The sequence below is a fragment of the Paroedura picta genome, chromosome 12 (genome assembly GCF_049243985.1).
Source record: "Paroedura picta isolate Pp20150507F chromosome 12, Ppicta_v3.0, whole genome shotgun sequence".
Taxonomy (NCBI): Eukaryota; Metazoa; Chordata; class Lepidosauria; order Squamata; family Gekkonidae; genus Paroedura; species Paroedura picta.
Window position 1 is genome coordinate 30,279,215 of NC_135380.1, and position 26,551 is coordinate 30,305,765.

General features: G+C 49.9%; 1 protein-coding gene across 3 annotated transcripts; it reads right to left on the minus strand.

Moving 5' to 3' along the window:
• Positions 1 to 438: 438 nt before the first annotated feature.
• Positions 439 to 25,231, minus strand: AJM1 (apical junction component 1 homolog). 3 transcript variants are annotated; one of them, XM_077305543.1, is made up of 4 exons: positions 25,114 to 25,231; positions 12,630 to 12,711; positions 11,719 to 12,038; positions 439 to 10,892 (listed from the first exon to the last, which is right to left on the minus strand). In XM_077305543.1, exon 4 carries the CDS (start codon positions 10,825 to 10,827, stop codon positions 7,570 to 7,572), a length of 3,258 nt encoding a protein of 1,085 aa, XP_077161658.1. In that variant the 5' UTR covers positions 10,828 to 10,892; positions 11,719 to 12,038; positions 12,630 to 12,711; positions 25,114 to 25,231; the 3' UTR covers positions 439 to 7,569. The 3 variants fall into 3 exon arrangements, with proteins under 3 accessions (XP_077161658.1, XP_077161657.1, XP_077161656.1); XM_077305542.1 differs by lacking the exon at positions 11,719 to 12,038 and adding an exon at positions 18,717 to 18,871 and having other exon boundaries at positions 25,114 to 25,191; XM_077305541.1 differs by lacking the exon at positions 11,719 to 12,038.
• Between the last annotated feature and the right edge of the window lie 1,320 nt (positions 25,232 to 26,551).

Sequence of the window (26,551 nt, forward strand, 5' to 3'; positions counted from 1 at the left end):
ATATCTTAAACTGTGCCATGGGAAACCAGCAGGACAATGTTACCATGAGAAAATACAGGCCTAATTCTGTTCTGCACAAGAGAAAATGTGGGACTCTTCAATATAATGCATTTCTTTTCTTTTCTTTTTGTTATAAAAAGGAAATAAATAGACCATGCAATTATCAAAGGAACCAGACCTGCGTCAGCAGAATTCTCCCAGGGAAAGGGGCAGTGGGGCCCTGCTGGTCGATTGGTCCAGTTGGCGGAATGAACTGAAGACATTCTACAGCAGCCAGAATAATACATGGTTTCTTTGGGGAAAATGTTCCAATCTTACTTAAGATACATGGCCAAAAAAAACGCAAACAAACCAGGATGGGTCATTGTTATATAGTGAGAAGGGGACTCTGTTCCCATCCTGCTAATCTGGAGGCGGGAAAGGAACAAAGCAAATAGGAGGAAGGTTTTCAAATAAACCTGAGAGCAACATAGAAAAATGGTGCTTGGTCACTGGCAGAGGAATTTAGGGTGCATGCCCTTTTGGGAAAGACTGCGCTAAAGAAGCTTCTGCCAGCGTCAGTCAGGCAAAGCCTCTCATGACCAGGGCAAGACAAACACTGGCAGTGCAGCCCTGCAAAGCCGGACCCGACATTTTTGAAAAGCCATTCATACCTCTGGCACTAAATTTCCCATGTCTTGCAAACACCAGCATCTCTGGTGACTATAAATGCTGCTCAGCCAGATCTTGCTAGATGACTCAGACCTTTCAGTGGTTTGGCAGAGCACCAGCTTCTTTTGTCCCCAGGTTGCAAATTGCCTCCAGAACATCTCCACCAACAGCCTTGTTGCTGAGGTGCCTTAAGAAGAATCCCAAGACTCTGGCAGCTGACATTTCAAAAGTGCTGAAGGGAAGACAAGACTTCTACAAACCACTGGAGAAAAGGGTTACAGGAAATGCCCTCCCCCCCGCCCCACAGGACCATCATTGCTACTTGCCTCTCTCAGCAAACATTGCACTCAGATTCAAGGATGGCATAGGACAGACTGTTCCCATTTTGAAGCCCGGCCTTCAGCCTTGCAGCATATCTGAGGTGCGGTTGTTATTGGGGAGGGGGGAACAGGGTTGAACGTCATCTGAAATCTCACTTTTTTCCCTTGAGATTATACGATGGGAGAAAGGTCCCCCCAGGGCTGACTGGAGGGGGGCACTGCTCTTCAATAGATGCTATGTTAGGAAAAGATCTCCCCTCTCCCAGAATATCTTCTCTTAGTAACAGCCGCCCTTCAGCTCCATTGTAATTCTAGGCAGTGGACATATTGGCAAACCTCAGACTCTCCCATTTTTCCCTGGTTCAGTCGAATTTTTTCCTGCTGACCCCAGATCCAGCAGCTCTTCTTCCAATGACTAGGCATTGTAAGGAAACATTGGCTAGCAGGGGAAGTTAGACAGATGTTGGCCTATGCAACTGCAAAGCAGGCTCTCAGCTGTCCTGCCTCACAAGGCAACTGGCTGACTCTGGTGCTGATGATTCTGCACCAGTTGTTTGCAGCACTAAACTTCTCCAAGTAGAACTGGGGTAAGTCTACAGCCAAGGTATTTGCGCCAGAGCCTAAGTAGCTTCAGAACAGCCCATCCCCGTTGACAGGATGTAATCCTACCAGCTGTTCACGTTCCGCTAGCTCCTGTCCCAGAATTATCTCATTGCAGTGGTACACATTTCCATCTGTGCACACCCACCATGCGCCACACCCCCTAAAATTTCCCACTACCTCTGCTATCCACCCACTTGCACATCCCTCTAATCCCTACTGCACCAAAGAGATTATGCCCATCTTCTGACAGCTGGCAAAGAACTCTAGCTGGAAGTAGGCTTTACACCCAGAGCACACAAAGAGCGGGGAATTACCTGCCCTCCAACGAATTTGCCTCCTGGGTTTCTGTATGAGTCACTGTTCTGGGCATTCTTCCTCTGAGGGCAGGGAATTCTGTGGCGTCTCTGCACCAGGAATGCCCGAGTGATCTGAGGTAGAGACTGAAACAGAATTACCTGCCTCTGATGGAGACCAGTTGGAAAAAGGAAGGGCAGAACAGGAAGACAAAAAAAACAAGCAATCTACAAAGGCAGGTGGTTCTGTTTTATCTCATTGGGAAGGATAGAGTTATGATACAGTGATATCAGCTACTAAGTTGGGGCGTAAAACCCCCTAGCAGAAGCTGATTACAAAGAGACAGTATATTATGCAGAAATATAGCAGGCGATCTCACTGTTTTTCTATGACACCAGTGGTTCTCCTGCAGTACCCCAGACAGAGTACCGCATTACCACAGCCACCAAGGGCAAAGGGCAGATCCCTTACTTCCTAGCACCCATTTAGAAAAGGAGCACGTTCATTTTCAATTGAAGGCAACAGCAGCCCATTACTCACTAAAACAACCCCACTACTTTATCATGCATACACCACAAGCGTGGGGCCTGGGCCCCCATGCACACCCCTAATTTTGACAGGCACATCTCAATTTGGCAAAGAGGAAATGTTGTAACAGAAAAGACAGAGCTGAGCAAGATGCCTGCCGCCTCCCTCCCTGCCATCGACACACAAAACAATTCAAACCTTTCATAAAGTTTAGATGGGGGGGTGGGGGCAGTGGTCACTCCTGCTGGAGTGTAGCACAGGTCTGCACCTGAGCCGATGTACCAAGGAAGCCTTCCGGTCTCATCCCAAACTGAGATTGTGGCATATTCACTAAAGAAGACTGGGACAGCTCATTTCCTTGCCTGCCCCAACTAAATCTTGAACTGCAGTCCGTGGCAGTAATTAGCAGTGCAATCCAAATGCCCTTTGAGTTTTTGCAGGTGCTCAGTTAAGGATACCTCATAGATTGTTGGCTGCCCCACTTGGAAAGGACAACATTGTGGTATAATAATTAAAAGGGTATAATTCTGCTTAGGATGATGCTGTAAAACTGGGAAAGAGATACATGCCTCTAGAAGGAAAGGTAAAAGTATTTGGGTGGGTGGATGTTTGGAAAAGATGACAAAGTGACAATCACAACAGTGCCAAATTTTATAATGAAGTGTGGAGATGAGGGTTTGGGATCATCTACTGACTTGGTTTGACAGCTGGGTTCTGGCCAGACTTCACATGATGCATTGTTAGATTTGTAGAATGCTTTGCTGCCAGATATAGCCATGGCTGCTGGCTCATCCTGTTTTGAAAACATGTTAATGGAGGCAGGTGTATCGCTGGCTATTAGCCGTGATTGCTCAGCAGAGCCTCCATGTTCCAAGGCAATATACAGGTGCTCAGTTGGGATGCTGGGCACAATCCCCCTCTTCCCACCCTTATTTGGGCTTTCCAAGGGCTGGCCACTGTTGGAAACACCATGGAATAGACAGAACTTTAGTTTGACCCAACAAAGCTACTCTAATATTCTGAATATCGAAAAGCACCAGAAAGAAACAGTTCAGTTTGACCAGTTCCAGTTGTCTCTGGGTGCTGCAGTTACATTCTTTTCAGCACTCTAGACCTGAGAAAATTAAAACTCTGTAGTGGGGGTAAGACTAGGTTGAGGGAACGGATGCCCCAAGGAAACCACCCACCCACCTCCTCTCCCATCTTCCAAAGGGAGACAAAAAAAAGATGACCATGAAGCTTGATTTGGCTCCTGGTTTCTATACTTCTGTATTGAAGGAGGAGCTGCAAAGGTGGAGCTGTGGATAGCACAGTGAGTATTCATTTCTACACATATGAGCAAGCTTTGTGTTTTCTTCCTACTATGAATCAGAGGGAAGAAGCAGCAGAAGAGTTGGCTTCGCTTTTCATGGCCTGAAAGAGTCTCAAAGTGGCTTACAATTGCCTTTCCTTCCTCTTCCCACCACAGACACCCTGTGAGGTAGGTGGGGCTGAGAGAGCCCTGATATCACTGCTTGGTCAGAACAGTTTTATCAGTGCTGTGGCGAGCCCAAGTTCACCCAGCTGGTTGCATGGGGAGGAGCGGGGAATCAAACCTGGCTTGCCAGATTAGAGGTCAGTGCTTTTAACCACTACACCAAGCTGAGAGTTGTTATTCTAGGAGATCTCCAGCCACCACCTAGAGGTTGGCAACCATAACTGATGGTGTAATGCTGCATGTGGGTTTCACGGTAGATAGAAACATGGCCTTAGCTCATATAGGGACCAATGGTAGCCGGGAAGCAGCAGAACAAGAACCGAAGGTTTGGTGGACTCTAGTTCGATAAAGAACCCTACAGGAAGAAGATAGCCCATATACTCCCATCTCTTTGGCTTGAGGCCTGGTTCACATGTGCAGCAGAACAAAGTGGCAGAAGTCTTGCATGGTAGAATTCAGACAGCAGATAGCAAATTCCAATTTGGGATATTCATCTGAATAAAATGTCCTCCGCAAACAGAAAAACAAGCGCAGCAGGGAGGACGGGCATCCCCACCTCCATCTCCTGTCTGCACTGGATTAAGAACTGGCAACTTTTGGAATTGTGCACCTCCCCCCTGTAGTTCAAAGTGATGCATTCACGTTCCACTGCCTCCTTCCCCTGGCTGTGTGAAGCACAATGCTCAACCCTCCTTGTCCAGCTGAGTGCTTCTCAGAAAGTACTCAGACCATTTCATACATTGATAAAGCTTACAATCCTGCAAGGTACGCCAGCATTGTTAGTCCCATAGTGCAGACTGGAGCCAAACGAGGGTGCATTGCCAGGATGAGGAACCAGGGACTTGGCAGAGTCTGTTAGCTCATATGCTACTAGGGATGCCAGTCCCCAAGTGAGACCTGGAGATCCCCTGGGTTTGTTCCAGGCAACAGAGATCGGTTCCCCTGGAGAAAATAGCTGCTTTGAGGGTGGACTCTATTGAGGTCCCTCCCTGCCCCAAATCCCACCCACTCTAAGTTCCACCCCAAAGTCTCAAGGTTTTTCCTGACCCAGAGCTGGCAACCCTATATGCTGCTCTAGCCTCAAGATAGATGGCGGGCGGTGAATTTATGCTTTGGGCACCTCTATTAGCAGCATTACTGCCCAGCTTCTGGTTAACTGGATAGAAAGAAAGAGAGCAAAGGTATTCTGCTAATAATACCAAAAGGAAACCGCCTTCTGCTGCTGGCCATAAGTGCTGCGAGCCAAAGACAGAAGAACCTCCCCCTGCCCTTCCAACGATTGTGCTTTGATGTGAGGCTGTTCAGCATTGCTATGACAACCGCATCATCCCTATTCCTGCAGCTCCTGACCTGGATTTCAGTGGGAATATTGGCACACACCACCTCCCCCATGATGGCAAGGAAAGCCAAGAAGGAAAGCAAATCAGCACCATCTGGAAGGACAAGGGGGGACAGGCGAGAATGATAGAGTTCTGCTGTGAGTAGGAATGAGTGCCAGTCCCAGCTCAGGTCAAGGCAAGCAAGGGTAGCCAGGTTCCCCCTGGCCACCGGCAGGGGATGGGAAGTGGGGCTGCCAGTTTTGGTTTGAGAAACTCCTGATTATGTGGGGGTGGGGGGACAGGGAACAAAATGTCATAGAGTCCACCCTCCAAAGCAGCCACTTTATACAGGGGTACTGATTTCTGTAGCCTGGAGATGACCTGTTATTCCGGGGGATCCCCAAGCCCCACCGGAGGGTTGGCATCCTCAAGGCAAGAAAAGGTACATTGGAGCTGAAAAACAAATGCAAAAGGGTGACTGGGGGGGGGGTGAGATCAGGTGCCTGGTTGCCAAGGGGCCTAAAATACCATTGCAGGCAACGCAGCACACTAGGTCATTTTTGTTTCCAGCCTTTCATGAGACACCTCCGCGCTGGCACAAGGCTTTGCAACTGGAAAAGCCCTCTCAAAAACAAAACCAGGCAGAACGGGAGCCTCACTAGAGGACAAAGCCAAACAGAAAAAGTGGCCCACTCAAAAATAATTGGTTTGAAATTATATTATATATATGAAAAACGCACATAGCTGACGTAAACCAGAATGAAGAAATCATACAAAGGTCATAAATAAACTGTAAAATGTGAAAAACAGAGCCTCAATTTTTCACTCTTTATAGTTTATCTTTGTACGATTACTTTATACTGGTTTATACCAGCTACAGGCTTTTTTCATATATATATATATATAAAAATTCTTGAAACTAGTTCTCTTTGAGTGCTCACACTAATTTAGCCAAGACCAAGCCCCTTATTAATCTAGCCACCCTAATGCTCCCATATTCACCATGAAGAGCAAATACCAACCCTTCCATCCTTGCAGTTGCAAATGCAAATGAAACTTTCATCACATTACTCCAAAAGGTGGGAAGGAAAAGTCAAATCCATCCTTTTCACCCTAAGGATGAGCAGGGCAGTGACTGAAAAGCATTAAGGGGTCTTTGACCCACACTACGTGATCTTGAAAAATACTGACAGTCTGGATGGGAGGAAAGAGTGACTTCCCAAAGCTGGCTCCACTCATTTGGCTGCTTAAGGCAAAACATTCCAAAGGCACCCCACTACTGATCACAAACAGCAATGCGCTGGGACATTCTCCCTCGTAGACTTCAGGGAGATGAAGGGAAGATTCTGTTCATCTCAGTAGGGGCTGTGCTCCACAAATCAGACCCAACACCCATTCTGCCACATTTAGGGGCTGCGCTGATTCCTCACATAGGAGGACTGATTATTAAGTTCACACCCATTACTATGAGCCATGACCGTGTGATTCTCCAGCTGCCCCCAGAAATGGAAGTGCGTACATTGTGTGAAAACTGGGGTACAGTGCCCATGTAGACTTAGGAAGGTGGCACAGTATAAAGTCACATTTTCCAAAGCATGCTCCAGTTACTCAGGGTGGAATGAAAGGAGTCCCCCAGGACACCTTTACACACTTCCTAAGCTGCACCCTGCTTTCCCCCCATGCAAATATCCCCCTCCCCAATCAGTAATTTCTGTGATCATCAGGGAAGTTTAGCTAAACGTCCCATCCCTTCACTTGTGCTTGGAAGGGAGAAGTCTTCTTTGGAGCAACTCAGGACAATCTGGTTTTCTCCAAAAGCTGGGCAGTAGGAGTCAAAGCTAATCTCTGACCACATGTCCTAAGAGAGGTAGCACTGTTGTCTAATGGTTAGAGAATGAACCAGAGGGACCAGAAGGCCCTTGGCCCTTCCACAGCCCTGGCTCTTCCAGGGCCAACTGGTAGACCATAGCAGAGGACATGCAAGGTTGAAAGGCTACCCCCTGCCCTCCCCAAGACTTCAAGTTGTGTCATTAGAGCCCAGTTGCTTAAAAGTGACTTAAAATAAACATCGATCCCAATCCAACCCAATGAGCCCCAGCCCTTGCTAAGCATGAATACAGAGATGGCAGGATACGGGCAAAACAATCTGGGGAGTTTGGACAAAAATGTCAAATTCTGAAAAGCAATTTCACTGCAGCTCGCTCCTGTCATGATTCCCATCCTAGACCAGCCCCTCCCACAGCCAACAATTATGCATCAGAACGAACAGGAACATTCCAACCAATCACATGAGTACTCTGATAATAAAATACACTTCTAAGAAATAAATAGGAGGCCCTGGGTTGGACAAAAAGAGAGTTTGGGGCTAGTGGAGGGATCACATGATATCGTCGAGGAGGTTGGGGCTAGCCACCCAGTCGAGCGTACGCGGCTCAGAGGCCGCCATGATCATACACATGAACTGCTTGCCGGTCCTCTTATCAATAGGGTAGATGGTGGTGGGCGTAAAACGTTTGTTACTCTCCACGAATTCGCAGAGCTGCTCGTAAATCTTAGGGAACTCGTGCCGTAGAAAGACCCCGCGGATGCGCAGCTCCCGCTGGATGTTAATGAAGCAGACTTCACGGGCTTTGCGCCCTTCCTCGCCCTCTTTGTCTATGTCAGCTGTGCCGGGAGGAGGGGTCAGGATTAGCGTTTCCATGTCCCGCTCCTTCTTCAGGATCTTCTTTTCAGGACTCGAGGATGCTAAGGCCACCTTGGCGTACTTCCTGACCGTCGGCACCTGCACCTTGGGGGATGGCCTCTCGGGGACCTTCTGTCCCACAGCCACGGTTACATTCAGGAGGAAACATTCATCTGGGTCGTACTGTTGGCCGGCCTCCCGAAGTTCCCGGGCATAGTCCCCGAGGTTGTCGGAGAAACTTTCCAGTTCCCGCAGCGACAGGTACGTGGGCGACATCAGCAAGCTCTCCAAGCCAAACTGCAGGAAGTTCTCGGCAGAGCCCGCGTTGGGGAAACCCAGAAAGAGGACCCCGCGGCCCCTGGAGAGAAAGCCCACCTTGGCAATGCGCGAGAAGGCCTTGTGCACTTCTCCACTCTCGCGACAGAATTGCAGCACGTGGCGGCAAGTGCTGCCGATTCGCCCATAGATGCAGCTCTCCTTGTGGGTGTCCCAGTCCTCTCGCCGGCAGTTACGGGAGCAGTAATAAGTATAGCAGCTGTGGCAAGACTTGAAGTAGAGGCAAGCGTTGAACATGGTCTCTGTCCGGCGGCATTTGGCATTGGAACACATCATCACGTCGTCCTCGTCGGCGCTGAGATCTGGCGAGCAGTCCTCCAACATCCTCTCAAACGGGCCGGCGGACACGGACACGTCAGCCGAGCGCCGCCCTTGATCCTTGCGGAGCTCGGCATGGAACGGGCTGGGGCCCGGCTGCTCTTTCGTAGGGTGAGGCTCTGCCCCTTTCCAGGGGTCGGGTTTCTTAGGAGGCAGGGCAATGCTCTCACTGATCAGCCGCCTGAGCTGGTCGGCCAAGTTGCTAACCTCACTGGCCGGGCAGGCAGAAGGAGGCTTGTAATCGATGACCAGGTCTGTAATAAGCTCGTCCAACTGCTCCAGGCTGCGCTGGCGGGCAGCGCTGTCTTTGGCGCCAAGGTCTGGAACATAGGGCCGGGCTTGGATGCAGCCCCTGTCCCGTAAATCTCCGGAATCCAGCACATCCCAGCTGGCCGAACGCCTCTCCGTTTTGCAGAAGCCATTGGCTCGGATGTCATTGTCGGTGATGGTGATCTCCGGGGTGACAAACCAGCCATGACGCCCTCCGTCAACGTGCATCTTCTCGATGAGGGAGTTTTCAGAGAGTGAAAGGGCAGCATAGCGCTTAGGGGAGGTGGACAGATTGACCACAACCGGTTGACGTCGGTCATCAGGGGATAAGGCACGGTGTTGATCCCGGGCCAACAGGTTCTCGTAGCTGCGCCCACGCAACATGGGGTCCTCCCGGCGCACGTGAGGAGTCAGGATATTGTCCCAGGACTTGGAATAGTGACGTGTGTCTGTGCCAAGCCGGGGAGGGCTGGCACTGTAGCTGGCATGCCAGGAAGACAACATGGCTCGGGGCCCAGGCTGGTTCGGAGTGAAACGAGACATCTGCCAAGTCTGGTATGGCACTGCCCCCCTTTCAGGGCAGTACCAGTCATTGAACTGCATGGGCTGAGAATTGCGTGGATACGGGTACGTTCTGGACATGACTTCCCGCTCATGATACTTCCCATAATCTTCCGCATAGAAGACTCGGGGGTTGGATCTCAAGGCAGGGTAAGCCCTGGGGTCCTCGGCATAAACAGCTTTCATGGGGGGAGTCCTGGGGACATAAAAGCGAGAGTCATCCCCATAGTATGTCCTGGTGGGGGCCTCCTGGATGGGATAAGACCGGTTATCCTCCACAAATAACGTCCTGGGAGGGACAGCATGGAAGCTGCTCTTGGGGGGCTCTTCCGCATAAAAGGGCTGCGGTGGGAGGGCATGACCCCCATACTGTGGAGGGTATCCGTCATAGCCAGAGCTTTTCAGAGGGAAGCTGCCTGGCTCTTCAGTGTAAAAGAACTTGGTTGGCACGTATGGAGAGAAGGGGATGCAGCCGCCTTCTGGCAAGGCTGGGCCGCCATCATAAAGCTCCGCAGGGTATGGGGCTAGGACCCGGTGGTCCCCACTGTAGGTGTCGCTGGGCGTGGGAGTCCGTGACATGGACATCTGTCGGCTGCCAGGCACTGTTAAGCTGTGAGCAGTACCAGGAGGCCTCGGCCAGGGCGGCAGGGCCTCCATGTGGCCGTGAGGGGCCTCCATGTGGCCGTGAGGAGCCTTGCTGCTGCGCGCAGCGTGCATCACGGTCGCCTCATCCGGCTTGATGTCCACCCTGCGTTTGACGTGGACACTTTGTGGCATGGGCCTCGGGGCAGGCGCCTCGTCATAGCAGTTCGCACCACTAACGCAGAGGGGCGAGATCCGGCTGCCGCTGCTGCGCTGGGGTTGCAGCTTGATCGGATGGACTTCATTCATCAGGGCCTTCGTGGAGGAATAGCCACCATCCCGGCGTGGGGACAGCTCGATTCGCTCAGGCTCTCGGGAGACCCGGTGGACTTCACGTCCCCTCCGGGTCGGGACCGGTGGGGAGCAAGAGGACATCGGGATGGCAATTGGGGTGAAGGCGGTTTTGACTCGAGGGGTGCTCTTGGACCTGGCACGCCTCTTGGGCTCCGCTCGAGGGGCCGATTCCTTTGGGGCATCTCTCCCTCGGGAGTGGGGCTTGTTCCCAGGAGCCTCCGGGGCAGCTGTCCTGACTGCAGCCTTCTTGCCCACGGGAACGGAGGACGGCTCTGGAGTGGGTGGTCGCCGGGAGGTGCGCTCCATGGCAGGTGGGGTGGGTGGTGGTTCGTCAAGGGATTCCAGGAAGTCAAAGCTGCGGCAGTGCCGCTTGTTGAAGTGCTGGGGGTGGTTCTCCGAGGATGAAGTCATGGAGGTATCACATGGCCTCATGGGCTGGCCAAAGGCAGAACGGGAGGGGTTGACAGAAGCCACCTTGATGTCCTGATACACCGTAGACACCAGAAGATCAGGCGGGTCCGTTCGGGTCATCTTAAAAGCAGCTCTCTGCTCTTTCCAGCTCCTTCTCAGATCATCTCAGGGAACCATAGTAAACTCTAGAAAAGAAGAGAAGGAGAAGAGGAACTGGGTTTTTGTGCCCCACTTTTGACTACCCAAAGGAGTCTCAAAGCAGCTTATAATCGCCTACCTTTCCGCTCACTATGACAGGCACCCTATGAGGAAATGAGGCTGAGAGAACAGTGACTGGGCCAAGGGTCCTCCAGCTGGCTGCATGTGGAGTAAAAGCGGGTTCTCCAGATTAGAAGCCACCGCTCTTAACCTTTATGCCACGCTGGCTCTAGGAGAGCATTAGACCTAAGGCTCACTAGAGAAAGGAGGCAAACCAAAAGGCAGAATCACATGAACAGCTGCTGCCTCAGTTTAAACAAACCCTTAACGTGTTGGACACCAGTTGTGTGTCCTCATTCTCACCAGCAAAGGATAAGAATGAAGAGGGAGGAAGCATACAGAGCATGTACTACAGCGGTCTCCTGATTAAAAGGCAGTTTTACTTGATTCATTCATCTCACCATAATTTGGAAGATAACACAATTTTCATAGGTCCTTCAGAAGATTCCCCAAACAGTCACAGGTGGACCCATATTTGGAGGTGGGGGGAATATCTTCTATGTGAGACTTGTAAGTTTTCGAAGTGTCTTGAATTACAATCATAAACATGTTTTTAAAAAGAATTGCTTCCAGATTAATCAAGAGCGCCTTTTTGGAAGGTTTTTGAAAAAGAAAATCTACTAAACGAACCAATTAAAGAATTGAACATTACACCTTTGAATGATCAGAGTGTACTGATTACATCAGGATCTGCCATTTTACTTCCTAAAGCTACCCGTCTACCCCACAAAAATAGATGCTGGCTATGCATACCATTCAGACTGTATATGTGCTGCAGATCTGCAAAAGGACGGGATTTGGTATCAGGCCCAAAATCCAGTTTCCTAAAAATCTCAGGATCTTTTAAAAGAGCCATGTTTAAACTTCACATCTCTCATGGTCATGAAGATATCCTTAGAATCATAGAGTTAAAGGGGACCTCCAGGGTCATCTAGTCCAACCCCCTGCACAATGCAGGAAAGTATGTGAGCCCTGCTGCTGAACACTCAGAAGATGGAGAGGTCAGGCTGAATCAGGTCTCCACTAGTCAGGGCTGTGATGCCCTGCACAGCTCCATGTGCCAAGATCACCACCTGCAGAATAATACATTTTTAAAAAAATTATTAGTACGGCAAAATTGTGGAGGCAGCTTTGAACCCCCAGACCTAACTGCTGTTTCAAGCAGAGAGGTACTGTCAGATTTGGCCACAAAAAAAAAATGGGTGCCCTAAACAAAAAATGTAAAAATAACATCTTCTTATTAACTTAGGAACCTTATGGGAAGTTCTCTTGTAGAAGCTTCATTTGAAATGAACAGAAGCAGAGTGCAACGACCACATGGAGAACCAACAAATTGTTCTTGGCTATCGCCTACTATAAAACCCTTTTCAACCAGGGCCCCTGAAGGGTTTCCTAAATGGGTGGGAACTAATTTTTAATATATATTTTAAATTCGTTAAACATTTATTGGGTCATATGACCATATATGGTCATGTTGACCCTCCCAAAAATGGCCAATGATGAGCCTGCAGGGGGTGGGAAGGGGAGGGGCCTAGGTAGACATGTAAACAGCTATGCTTCCAAACCATATTCTGCATGATTGCGCCACTTCTGGGCTTTCTCAAAGCCTGAAGAATATCTCAGGAGGTTCTCAAGGGTAAAAAAGTTGAGAAAGGCTGACCTACCTGGTCTGGGGTCAGCTTAAACTGATCCAACATCAGCAGCGGCAGTGGTGACCTCAGATCAACATCGGTGGTCATCCCCAATCTGGAAATAAACAAAGCAAGCATCAGAAAAATGCACAACATTTCCAAAGGGTCACCATAGATTTATTTCATATAATGCTTCTTAGCATTTCTCCAAATCACTCAAAACAACCAAGAAGGTAGGCCAGCATAATTAGTCCCCATCACCCCCCTCAATATTACTGATGAGCATCAGCTGCATAGATCAGATCACACACATATTCCCAGCCTTGCTGAACATTCATAAACAAAACTCAGCTCAGGTCACATTTATTTCCAGAGAAGCAAAAGACTGCAATTATTTGTTTTACAAGAAGTCATGGGACATAGGAGTCCCGTGGTACTTGGCATGAGTCAGACCTCACCTGGAGCACTGCATCCTGTTCTGGGCACCTTAAAACAACATGGAACAGGGTTGCAAGAGGGGCAATGAAGATGGAAGAAGATCTGGCAACAATTGCTGCAAGGAAGACTGAGGGAACTGGGTTTGTTTGGCCTGGAGTACGTTAGGGGAATATGAGGCTTAAAGCAATGTGCAGGCAATACACAGGTTTTGCTGGGCATGCTAAGGAACAACACTGCAGATATTAACTCTTGGGTGTACAGAAGAGTTACCAACCAAGGTTTAATTTCTGAGGTGATTACCGCCTTTCTCTCTACCTCAGGATTCTCCCAATGTAAGCTTCTCCCCAAACTACAAATCATTAACCAGTTTAACTCAGGAACTAGACCCTGAAATTATTTGAGTGTCTTCCACCAACATTCACTGTGCTGGCCTGCTTTATCACAAAAAAACAAGCTCTGAGATTTCCAGAATGTCCTGAATAGCAGCCCACCCCTCTGTAAGCACCAACCCTGTCCCCAGACATTCACTGAAATAGCCTACTTGCACTCAGCACAGACTCTGAGACCTCTGCAGTCTCCAAAGACATGTTTTCTCCCAACTAACACTGTGAACAGAGCTGACAGCATAAGAGCTTTTTCTCTCTCACTCCCCCATTCCCGTCTAGCTTCCTCAGCCATCCATGGGCTGGCTTTATGACTCTATGGCAGGGGTAGTCAAACTGCGGCCCTTCAGATGTCCATGGACTACAATTCCTATGAGCCCCTGCCAGCATGGGAATTGTAGTCCACGAATATCTGGAGGACCACAGGTCGACTACCCCTGATTTAGAGGAAGAAACTCTCACATCTGGCTCCATCATGATGGTCGCTATTGCCACATAGAGACACAGTAGGTAGCTTGGATAAAGACTTAAAGGTCATGGGAAGTTTTTGTAATGATTTAATTTCTAAGTTTTAAAAGTCCGCCTTAAAATAAGACTTCCTAAGGCATGTAAAAGCTAAGGGACAGAGCACTGCATGTTTGCACATTTTCTTTTTCGTCCTTGCTTGATTCGTTGCTGTGCACATTTTCTTTTTCAATAAATCCATTTCTACTTTATGATAGTTTCTCTCTCTACCACACAGTGCTCCATTGTTCAAACATGCTTTCTAAAACACGCATCATGGGAAAAGAGGTGCTTGGCTTCTAGATCACTATTTCTCCCTAGCGTAAGGTGACCAGATTTTAACATTGGTAAAGTGGGACACCATTGACCGGGGGGTTTCTTGATTAAAAATTTGGTCTATATGGTGCAGCAAAAAATTTCATAGAATGCAGAAATAGTATTGTAATATATATATATTTAATTTCAACGTAAGTACAATTTGCCAGATGCCCCCAGATGTCCCTCCAAATGTGGGACAATCTGGTCACCTTACCCTAGCGCACAAGTGCCGTAAGTGGCCCCTGGGGTAACCAGGTGTTGGTTAGCAAGAGATGCAGGCCTAGGTAGAGACTTCAGACAGCAACTCTGAAGGGAAGCTAGATGAGCTGGCCCTTTGGATGGGAATTTCCAAAACTGACCAGCTGATGGCAGTGCACTGAAGGAGAAGCATGAGAAAACCTAGAGAGAGTGACATGTCATTGCTTAGTACCTAGATGCCTCAGAGGGCCATAAGTGAATAAGGCTTACACAGCCATTCTGCAACATCAATATAAATCACAACTGGTACAGAAGAAAAAATGTAGGGAGGGGTCAAAGGCTATTGGATGCACGTGCTCCAGTAAATGTGGGTTTTAAAATTAAAATATGCAAGCCAGTCCAAAGTGTCAAACCATATAACTCTGCATTATAAATGTGTTCTTAACATTATTTGGAACACGTTCATAATAGATTCAAATAATCAAAATCTAAAGTAGAAGTCTTAAATTATCAGTTGCAGATTTAAGAGCTTTGGGTTTCCAAAGCTTACAAAATACAGAGGAATTTTGAAACACCTTAGTTTCACTGGCACGAAATCTTCTTCACCCATCCTGCTTCATTAGGTCTTAATTCTACCTTCCAGAGTCTGACACATACTATCAGGTACAACATTTCTAAGCTCAAAGGTATGCAAGGTAAGCACAGAGATAATTCATTATAGACCTAACTGGCGATGACCACCATGCAAGCTTTTTAAACTAACATTTATTGTGGGAGAAAGTCTCATGCTTGGTCCAAAGGGACGCAACCTCTTTAAACCACATAACATGTCTAGAAAATGGCGCACTGGAGCAGGACTTCAGACAATGGGCACCCCACCCGAGTCGATGCTGTAACCTTACCAACAGCTCTCAGCTTTTTGAGCAGGAGATAAAATTGGCTCACTCTACAGCAAAAGTGTAAAGAAAAGCTCATCAGTTCCTTCTACGCCCACATCCACACACATGAACTTTGCAGGAGCTTCATCCATGGTAGCCCTGAAGTTTTGCCATGACCTAGGACTGCTGAACGGCTTTTCTAGCATTTGTCCAGGGGCTAATGCTTTGAAGCTTGCTGTTCAGGGGCCTCCTTCTCAGACTGAGCCCAGAGGAGTAGCTTAGGGCACATGAGAGCCATGAAGAGGGTCCGAGGTCCATTCCGTGACATGGCCAGCTAAAGCAGCTCTTTGGCTGGGACAGACCATTCTCCGTCTGAAACCCTGCAGATCACCTGCCTATCAGAAGAGACAACTCTGGCTTTGACAGACCAATAGCATAGCTCGACAGAAGGCACCTTCTCATGAGAAGGCCACAGAGCTTTGTACTGGACCTCATGCTTTGCAGATATCAGGTCCCATAATCAGCCTCTGGCATCTCCGTTTCAATTATCTCAAGCTGGGAAACACTTTTGTGCCTCTGAGATCTTGGACAAGCCATTGCCACTCACAGCACAGTGAGCCTTGAGGGAATGAAGGTCTGACTTCGTATAAGGCTATTTCTGCTTAAGGGAGAGAAATCTCAGCTGCTGGGGTAGGGTTGCCAGTCTCCAGGTGGTAGCTGGAGGGCTCCTGGAATTACAGCTGGCCTCCAGGTTACAGAGATCAGTTTCTCTGGAGAAAATGGTTGCTTTAGAAAGTGAACTTTATGGCATTATACCCCACTGGGGATGCCAGTTCCCAAGTGGGACCTGGGATTCCCTAGAATTATGATTCATTTCCAGGCGACAGAGATCTCCTGGAGAAAATGGCTGCTTTGGAGAGTGGAGTCCAGAGCATTATATTCCATTGAGGCTCTTCCCTACCCCAAGTCCCGCCCACTCCCCGCCCCAAGCTCCGCCCCAACATCTCCAGGTATTTCCCAGCCCAGAGCTGGCAATCTTCTGCTGAGCACATTTGAATGTCCAGGAGGTCCCAGACTCCATTCTGACATCTCTTGTTTAAAGCAGCTGTAGTCAACCTGTGGTCCTCCAGATGCTCGTGGACTACAATTCCCATGAGCCCCTGCCAGCAAATGCTGGCAGAGGCTCATGAGAATTGTAGTCCACAGACATCTGGAGGACCACAGGTTGACTACCCCTGCTTTAAAGGATTTCTGCTTAGGGCAGGCTTTCAGGGTTTCGTGAAGCCCTGGGGTCTCTTGACAGCCCTCGAAGGGTTTCTTGAAAGGGTGAGAGTTAATTGATTTTTAATATATATTTTTAAATTTCTTAACCAAGTTGACTTCCTTGAATGACCAATGATGGGCCTGGATGGGGTGAGGAAGGGGGCCCCAGGTCGGTATGTACACAGCTATGCTTCCCAACCATATTCTGCATGATCACGCCACTGGGGTTCCTCGAACCCCGAAGAATGTTTCAGGGGTTTCTCAATGGAAAACAGTTGAGAAATGCTGACTTAGGGAAAGGCCCTGGAAACTTGCTGCTAGCCAGAATCGCTAATCCTGGGTGAGAAGGACCAGATTGGACTTGGTGTCATCTTACCAGCTCAGGGGGCAGAGCACATATTCTGCATGCAGAGAAGGTACCACAGGCATGGCCTCTGGAAAGCTGCTGCTGGCAAAATTGGACAACGTTATGGCTAGAGGGACCAATGGTTTGACTGGGCATAAGGCAGTTTTATCTATATGGGTCGCTGGCTTAGTGGCAGCCCACCAGATTCACACACAGAAGATCCCAGTTTCCATCTCTGGCACCTCCAGTTAAAAGGATCTCTGGTGTTGCAAAGGAGCTTCCTTTGCCTGAAATTTTGGAAAACTACTGCCAGATAATATTGGGCTAGACCGTTTTTACAAGTGCACATCCTCTGCACAAGGCTAGCCCCCAGGCTCCCTCCCTGCAATGCAGTTACTTTGCCTCCAGATATACATCGCTATCTTGAGACTGCTCAGCCGAAGCCCCCCTTGCCACTGACTGCCCAAACATGCCCTTAGGGGCCTTCACACTGAGCACCGAGAATGTGCGGTGATTCACTGGAGCCAAGAACCCAGCCGAGGGCATCTCTCTGAACATGAGCACTGATGAACATTACATCAATCATGAGCATTACATCAATCATATCTAGCGTTAAAGGCAGGCCCTGTGGTGGACCTCCCAACGGCACCTGGGTTTAGGCCACTGTATGACAGTGTTTTGACATGCCCTAAATAATGCACTTTGCACCTGGATTTCACTGTGTGGAACAGCAAAACCCACTTGCAATTGGTTGCTGAAGCAGATTGAAACTGCATTATTTAGCAGGCGTGAACGTGGACTGGGTGGGCCACTGGCTTGATCCAACGTGGCTTCTCTTATGTTCTTAAGTCAAAGCAAGCAGGATTGGGGTTTCCAGCTGTCCCTTTAAGAGAGGCTTAATGGAATGTTCTTTACCTCCATGCCATGGAAACCTTCAGCTGGCCATTCCACAGATTAGGCCTCTATAAAAGGAACATCTTTTTCCCCCATGGGCCTGCTGACAACTGCAGCCTGGGCAAGTCTCATTTCAGAACGTACCTTGCGGTGAATATTTCAACCAGGAGTTGACTAATTTAGCGTAATTTGGTCTCCCTCTAGTGATCATGGCTAGTATGCCATGACCAGTGGAGGGGGAGACTTGTCACAAGTTTTAGGGGTCTAGTGACAAGGAATATGGAGGCAAGCAATGGCAAACCACCTCTGAGTGCCTCTTGCCTTAAAAATGCTAGGGGGGGGGTCATCATAAATTGGCTGCAACTTGACAGCAAAGCAAAAACAAGCTGCTAAACACTCCCAAGGATGCCAACTGCTAAGCTCCTGTGTCCTTATCTTCAGCTTAACCTGTGGGCATTTGGAGGCGATGATGCTTTTCATTGTGATGCATGCCAATTTCTACAGATCCAGCTGCTAAAGGCAGAGGAACAGGCCAGGCTATTTTTCTTCTGATTAGTTGGCAATCATAAACTTCATTACCTCCTTCATTTTTTTTTCTTGTGGCCTGCCAAGGTTACAGTCTGTTGCCTGAGATGGGACCGATCTCTCTCTCCCTCTCTCTCCGCTGGGCAAAGCCACAAAGAGGTCTTGGTCGGCATTGATGGCATACCCCAGGGAGCGGATGCAGAGACAGAACTGGCATCACAAATAGAGCGTACAGTTGCCATGGTTTCACTGCACACACAAGCACACACACATACACGCATTCTTTTTCCGGAGGAAGAGGGCATGCAGAAGAGGCTGCAAGGAACAGGAGGGGGAGAAGTCCACAGATTTGGCTGAACTTGTCTCTACTCACCAAGATGCAATTGCTGGGTGAAAAAGGAAGGGTCCAGATCGCCCCCAACAGTGTCCCCGGCTGGTTCAGACATGCAGAAACACCCCGTGTCGATGCATTGCTCAATGAGTCTGCCAGGTTCACACAAGCAGCAAGCTGGCTGTTCCAAGGCCATGCTATTTAAGACAGCAAAGGGAACGGACATACAGTGCCTGGCCAAATGCTCTGCATATGAAACTCTCCCCACTCAAGAAGAAAGCATCAATCAGGGAGGAGAGGTCTAGCCACGCCTTTTCCGTAATCTAATTTTCTCAGTGTGGTATTGGTTTGGCTTTTCATTGAGAGAGATTTATTCAGCCACATGGCATCTCTTCCTTGCAGTCTGAAATGGAGCAGACCAGGGGTGGCTTGACCACTTCACCGGTTGCTGGCATGAACCAAGCCCAAGAGGGAGGTTGGCCCTGTCTGTTTGCAGTTTGATAACAGAGGCCCCGGAGCCCAATACAGACCCAGTGTTTAAGCAAGGTTAAAAGTCTAGGCTAAGTCACTCCTCTTCTTCTTTAACTGTACTTTAGCATTGCATCTGAACCAGCATTAGCATGGATTCCACTCTTAACTGGGTTTTGCAACCAGGGTTTGAAAGGCGGGTTGCAAACAGTGGTTTACAGGAAGCTCTGATCGACATGAGCCATGGGCAACTCTACCGTACCAGCACGGAGCTGTTAGTCAGAATGTCTAGTTCAAAGTTGGTTTCTGTCACAATCTCACTAGGCGATCTTTAGCAAACGACACATCATGTCCCTTTCCTACCTGCAAAATGAGGATAATTTGGGGCTTGGCGGAGCCACAGAATACCTGCTGGGCATGCAGGGGTTGTGCAAGAGCTCCCCAGGGGTTACGCGGCCTTTCCCAGAAGTTCGGATGACCGCTGATATCACAAAACCTCCCTGGAGAACACTTCTACCGTTGCTCTGCAGGCCTAGTCTCTTTCTCCACAATGGAAAGGGTAAATGATCAATTGATTGGCTGGCTCCCACTCCTTACTTCCGCACCCCCTTCTCTGAAGGGGCACGTCACCAGTGTTCCTTGAAGCCATAACAAATATTTCAGGGGTTCCTCCGTGATCAAAAGGTTGGAAAAGGTTAACAAGTACAAATGTTTATTAACAGCTGCTGGGAAAGATCCTTTTCCACCAGAGGCCCTGGTGTCCTGCTGACAGTGAGAGCCAAGCTTGATGGACCAATGCAGGGGTAGTCAAACTGCAGCCCTCCAGATGTCCATGGACTACAATTCCCATGAGCCCCTGCCAGCGTTTGCCAGCGTCCATGGACATCTAGAGGGCCGCAGTTTGACTCCCCCTGGACCAATGGATCGACAGCATAAGGCAGCTTCACACCATGGAAGGTCCATGGCTCAGTGACAAAGAACCCACCTTACATGGCCAAGGCCTTGAATTCATCTCCAGGTAAAAGAGTTTCTCTTCCCGAGACCCTGTAGTGCTGCTGCCAGTCAGAGGAGGCAGCAGAGCGCTAGATGGGTCAGTATCTAACTTGGAATAAGGCAGCATCGTAGGCTCATCCTGCCAGTGACATGTCTGTCCTGGGAAAGGTAGTGGCACTGTGGCATGCAGAAGGTCCCCGTTTCAACCCCTGACATCTTCAGCTTAAACGATTCCCCACAGGCATACAGTAAGATCCTCCTGAAAGCTTGGAATTGAAGGAAGCAATATAGGACCAGATGGACCAGCGCTCTGATTCAGAAGACAGCAGGTCTGTGTGTGATCAGATGGTCCACAGCCATAATGTTGAGCCACGATTAAGGAAAGGCAAGGAGAATCCATGCCAAAGTGATTCAGAAATCTGCAGCGTTTGTCTACGTGCACAACACAGGCACAACGGATCTCCGTACATGGAACAGGGCTCAGAAATTGTACTACTTCCCCCATATGGTTTGGGGGAGGAGGTGGAAGAGTCCCCACCCTGGAATCCAAGCCAGCAAAGTTCTCCTCCAAGGTGTTATGCCTTCGAATCAGTTCAGAAGAACCCAAGATGGACCTTGGGACAAGCAGCCAGGCCTGTCAATAGCTCCAGGAATCAAGGCCAGGCAGAGGAGAGAAGCAGCCACCACCAAGCAAAGCCAATGGCCAGACACGGTCTCAAGGCTGTTGCACACCCACACAGTGCACCACCCCCTCCATAAGGGCACGGACTAAGCCGTTTCATGCACCCACGCACATCGGAGACAAATGAGAGGCTTTTGCAGAGAAAGGAAAGAGGTGGTCCAAAGGGATCCGTGCTGGTGATGCAGCTGCTTCTTCCACTTGTTCCATCTCCCTCAACAGGTGTTGCAGGTTTCTGCCCTGCTGAGGGGGGTTAAACTTCAGCAGCCTGTTGGAGGGTGCTTTTAGCTGAAAGGTAATCCCTGTCATGATGCCCTTTGTTAACTTTAGTTCTTTCACAGTTTTAATGATGGATTTTTATTGCTGACTTGATTTTCCTTCATGATCTTTCAAGAGTGCCCAGAGGTGATGTTGTCAGGGCAGGAAATCATCAATTTTTAAGAAAAAATGAAACCTACATGAACAAATGAAGTCACTAGGTACCAAGTGAGATCATTAGTCCATCTAGCTCAGCCTTATCTGCTTTGATCTGCTTTGATCTTTCTCAACCTCTATGATTGATTTAGGTACATAGTTACCAACAAGGACCCCAAAGCAGCATATGTCCTTCCCTTCCCCTCCATTTTTTTGCTTCACAACAGCCACCCTGTAAGGTAGGCCAAGCTAAGAAAGAATGCCTGTCCTAAGGTCACCCACTGAACTTCCATGGCAAAGGATGGATTTGAACCCAGGCCTCTCAGATCTTAGTTTGACACCCTAACCACTACATCACACTGGCCTTCTAACCTGGCCCCTTCTGCATGCAAAGTACATGTTCTACCACTGAGCCCTGCCACTTCCTAAACTTGCACAAGCTCTGCCAGGGCCCAAATATCCTGCTCCACGTCCCCAGAAAATACAACAACTCCATGACAAAAGCCCAACTTGGAGGGAATTTATCACACCAAGAAGCTAACTGTGCAGAATGTCTCTTGAGCAACTCTTTCAAGAAGGCTTTCAGAGAATACCATTCAAATCCATTCTAAAAATCAAAAAAGAGGCCTTCCCAGGCTTCTAGTCCTCACATTTGCCATTTAATCTCGCCCAATCAGTTTACTATGAACCAAAGTCTCTTCTTCTTCTTCATTGGACCCAGGAGGGGGTGGGGGGAGACAGTAAATGAAGAATCCTAATAAAACCCATCAACAGAAGGGGGGGAGACACCCACTGGCTCAAGACGTCTTCCTTCCTCTTAGTCAGAAAGCAGGTTGTGTGGAGGATGTATCTAGTCATAAACAGTCGGCAATGGCTAATTTGTCCGCCACGGTCTCCTCACCACCAGCCCAGAAAAACATCCTTTCTCCACATGATTTTTTATGGCCAAACAAGAGCTATCCCCCCTCCCCTCCACACAGACACAAGAGATTTGCCTTCATTTTTTCAGTGCCCATATTTGTGACATGAGGGCACATTCACTTTACAAGCACCTCCCATCTCTTTTCTGTCCCACAAGAACAAGGCTCACATGTGTGCAGACAAACAGTAGGCAATAGCCTCAATAAGCCAGGCTGAAGGCCCACTGGATCTAGGGCAGGGGTAGTCAAACTGCGGCCCTCCAGATGTCCATGGACTACAATTCCCAGGAGCCCCTGCCAGCAAACGCTGGCAGGGGCTCCTGGGAATTGTAGTCCATGGACATCTGGAGGGCCGCAGTTTGACTACCCCTGATCTAGGGTTTCCAGATCCCCCCTTGTCCCCATGTTATCCCAATCCCCCAGCTAGATCCAGGTTGGGAAACTCCAGGAGATCTGGGGATGGCATCTAGGGAGGACAGAGACATCAGCGGGGCACGGCACTATGGAGTCTACCCCCCAAAGCATCCTTTTTCCCCCCCAGCAGACTCTATAGTCAGATTAGTAGTAATTCCAGGGGATCCCCAGGTCCCACCTAGAGGCTGGCATTCCCAGGCAAATCCAGCACCCAAACAGCAGCCAGGCTGAGACTTCTGAAAGTCCACAAGCAGGGCTGCTCTCTGCCATCATCCGAGACCCAGAAGCAAACTGCTTCTGTACATGGAGTTTCCATTGAACTATCATGCCCAACAACAAGCCGTGAACCTACAGTCTGTGAATAATCCTCTTGGGGGGGGGGGGGGGAAACAGCTCAGCAGCCATCAGCATATCTTGTGGCCATTTGCATGAAGGAATTCTAAGGCCCTGGGAAGCCGCTAGCTAACGGGATACAATGCATTCCACTTCCTAGCTCTTTGCAAGTCACTCTTTCCCCAGACCTGTGAAGCTGCCTTATGCCAAATCATATAACTGGTCTGTGTCTTCCTTGATGCCGAGTACTTAGACTGGGAGCCTCTCCCCCCAGACTCCAGGCAGAGTCTATTTGCTGTCTGAAATCTTGTTAACTGCAGCTGCCGGGGAAAGCATTTGGGACGTTCTGCATGCAAAGCGGGTCCACGGTCACCGTTCTCTGGCCACTCCTCATGAGGAGCTGCCTTATAGAGAGCCAGATCATTCCACCCATCGTGCACAGTATCAGGAGCACATAAGGGTAGCCATGCTGGAATAGGTGGTCCAGACAGCCTTAAGCCACATGGCCCTGGAAGGCCTCCAAATAGCTATCAAAGGGGAAAATGCCACCTCCAGGGTCCTTCTCCATCTCTCCCCACCCCATCCCAGGCTTTCAGGGCCTAATGAGCACTGATGGGCAGTAACTCAACAGGTATAGCCTCTTCCTCTCTCTCTCTCTTTCTTGCATGCCCAAAAAAGCTTTACCATTACTGTGCCTGTCGCTTTTCTGTTTGAGACTCAAAACCTCAGTAAGGAATATATCATTTGTGCAACATGTTACAAGCTGGCCAAGACACTTCATGTACACAGCCTGATTCATCTGTACACTAACCCTGTAAAGTAGGCCAGCTTGCAAGAGGGAGTAAAGTGGCTTGCCTAAGGCTGCCTGGTAAGTTTTGGCAGAGGCAAGATTCAAACGGGTGGCAGGACGAGCCCTTCTTCCCAAGGCAGACCCAGGCCTCTGGGTACTGCCAACCCCCAGGCAGACTTACAGTGCAATAATGCTTTCAGACCAAATGGGAGCCCAGGGGGAATCTCTACATGGTTGTTAAGCCTGGCTGCATCTTTCAACAGAGACCCATTAAGAAGGGTCTGTATGGGCCAAGGCTCTACTCTGGAAAATGCAAAGAAGCAAGCATGCACAGAGTGCTTTTCTCACAGGAAAGGGCCACAACTACTTCTCATACCACTCAGATTTAGGGAGTTACGTCTCAACATGCTCAAGACCCATTTAGAAAAACAGTTAGCCCAGATGTCATCTTGTCTTGGTCAAAATAAAACGTGGTCTGATTGGACATCGCCAACCCTAGTGGGAGGGGATCTGGCTACTATCCAGAGTTCAGGCCCCCCAGCCTGCCTGAAGCCACCCACCATCCTTTCTTCAGGCTACTCCCTGCATCCCGTTTCCAGATGTTTTGAGCCATCACACAGTGACTTTAGCACGGAGAGAAAATGCACTTTGAACATGCACAGATTCTCCTTCAGGACAGATCGTTCATGGAGAGGCCCTGGCATTCCAAGCAAGCTGAAATTAACCTGGCTCTCTCTTTTGCAATAACCAAGTAAAAAAGGAATGTGGGGGGGGGGGACCTGTTTGCCATCATCAAGCAGCCAAATGGCTCCAAAATATTGCAAGATCTGATGGCTGATCTACCTGGCCTTTTGATGGGGTGGTATCCCCCCCCCACACGAACCATTTTTTCGGAGCCAGACGGGGGCACGGGAGGCATCTGAAGGTGGCCATGTTAAAGGGGGGGTGGGGGACGAGTAGTCTGGGTGACTCCAAAATTTGGAGGGGAGGGACGAGCAATCTCCTGCCAAGACGTCATTCACACAGGAGATTCTCTCAAGTCCCTGAAGAGCGGGGAGGGATGAGCGCCCCCCCTGCCCCTGCCCCTGCCCCTGCCCCTGCCCCCCCCCGCCGCCCCTTCTTCCAAGCTCGGTAGGACAGTGATGGCAGCGATGGGGGGGGGGCACGTTTCCCGCCGACCCAGCCGGCCTGTCCCCGCCGCATCTCGTGCCCTGCCAAGCCCTGCCTTCCTGCCGCCACCCAGGGGTGCCAAGCGCGTTTCTGCACACCAGTCACGCAGCTGCCGCCCTGCAGCAGGACGCCCCCCACCCTCAAGGCAGCCCCCGCGGGGCGAGGGCAGTGCCCCTTCTGGGCCCGCCGGCCGCGATGTCCTCCTGCCGGGCCCCGTCTCCGCGCTCGCCCGGCCCGCCTTGCCCGCCGCCCGCTCACCTCTCGGTGCGCCCCCGCAGCGGCCGGCTCCCCCCACGCGAAGCCGCGGCCCGGCACCTGCTCCGGCAGCTCCTCCAGCGCGGAAGATTCCAGCGCCGGCCTCCGCAGCGCCTCCAGCGGGCACCGAGCCGCCCTTAAAGGGGCCGCGGGACACCGGAGGACGCGAGGGGCCAACGGCTCGCTCTGCCGAGGCTCCTGTGCCGCTTGGCAGAGGCCAGGGAAGCGTCCGCATTCCAGGGGCCTTCCACAGGTGCCTGCGGTCTCTTTTCCAGAAATACTCTTCTTGCAGGCAGAAATCCACCGCACTCCGCAGCAACAAAACGTCCCAGCCGCCAGGCTCAGAGTGATCTGGCTAAGGAACAAACTGGAGATCTACCTCTGTCCTGAACCGGCAACCAAAGCCCACCTGCTCAGGTATGAACGGAGATGCTCCTGGCCACGTCTGAGCAGCCCTGCAGGAGTGGAGCAAAGTTAAGGGCTATCTGGTTCAAGGAAGCCACTAACCAGTGGGGCAGGCTTGCCTCTGACTATGGAGGTTCCACGGAGAGACAGAAAGCTTTTAAATACAGTCCTGCTAAATCCCATCAAACAGTGCAATCCTCAGGGTCGCTGACAGAGAGGGGTTGGTGGGGACAAAATGTGGGGGACCCAAGTCAGCTGAAGCGTTAGGTTAGCTGGAGATGAGTTCTATTCACATGGAATGCATTCCCCCCACCCCACCCCACCCCACATTAAAAAAAAAATCCATGTGCAATCCTGACTGCACCCATGAGGAGTTCAGGGAAGGCAGCGAACACAGCAAAGAGCTCCTAGGTTGTTCTGCAGAGCGTGCCCGTTTTGGTCAAATCCTGGTAAACCCATCATTAGTGAAGCCTGCACTGGAGCAAGGGTAGACCAGCCAGGACAGGATGCAACCTCCTGACATGGTCCATGGTGTCCTTCTGCCTTTAATTCCACCCAGCTCCTGCACAGCCAGATCTTGCCAGGGCAGCCTTGTTCGTTTGTGGTATCAGAAACAAACAAAACCACATAAGAACATAACAGAAGCCATATTGGATCAGACCAATGACCCATCCAGTCCAACACTGTGGCACACAATGGCCAAAACCCAGGTGCCATCAAGAGGTCCTCCAGCAGGGCAAGAACTCTAGAAGCCCTCCCACGGTTGTCCCCCAAGTTCCAAGATTAAAGGTAAAGGTATCCCCTGTGCAAGCACCGGGTCATGTCTGACCCTTGGGGTGACGCCCTCTAGCGTTTTCATGGCAGACTCAATACGGGGTGGTTTGCCAGTGCCTTCCCCTTTACCCCCCAGCAAGCTGGGTACTCATTTTACCGACCTCGGAATGATGGAAGGTTGAGTCAACCTTGAGCCGGCTGCTGGGATTGAACCCCCAGCCTCATGGGCAGAGTTTTCAGACTGCATGTCTGCTGCCTTACC

Excerpts from the sequence above, each read along its gene's own strand:
- AJM1 (XM_077305541.1), bottom strand. The coding sequence starts at position 10,827 with ATGACCCGAACGGACCCGCCTGATCTTCTGGTGTCTACGGTGTATCAG.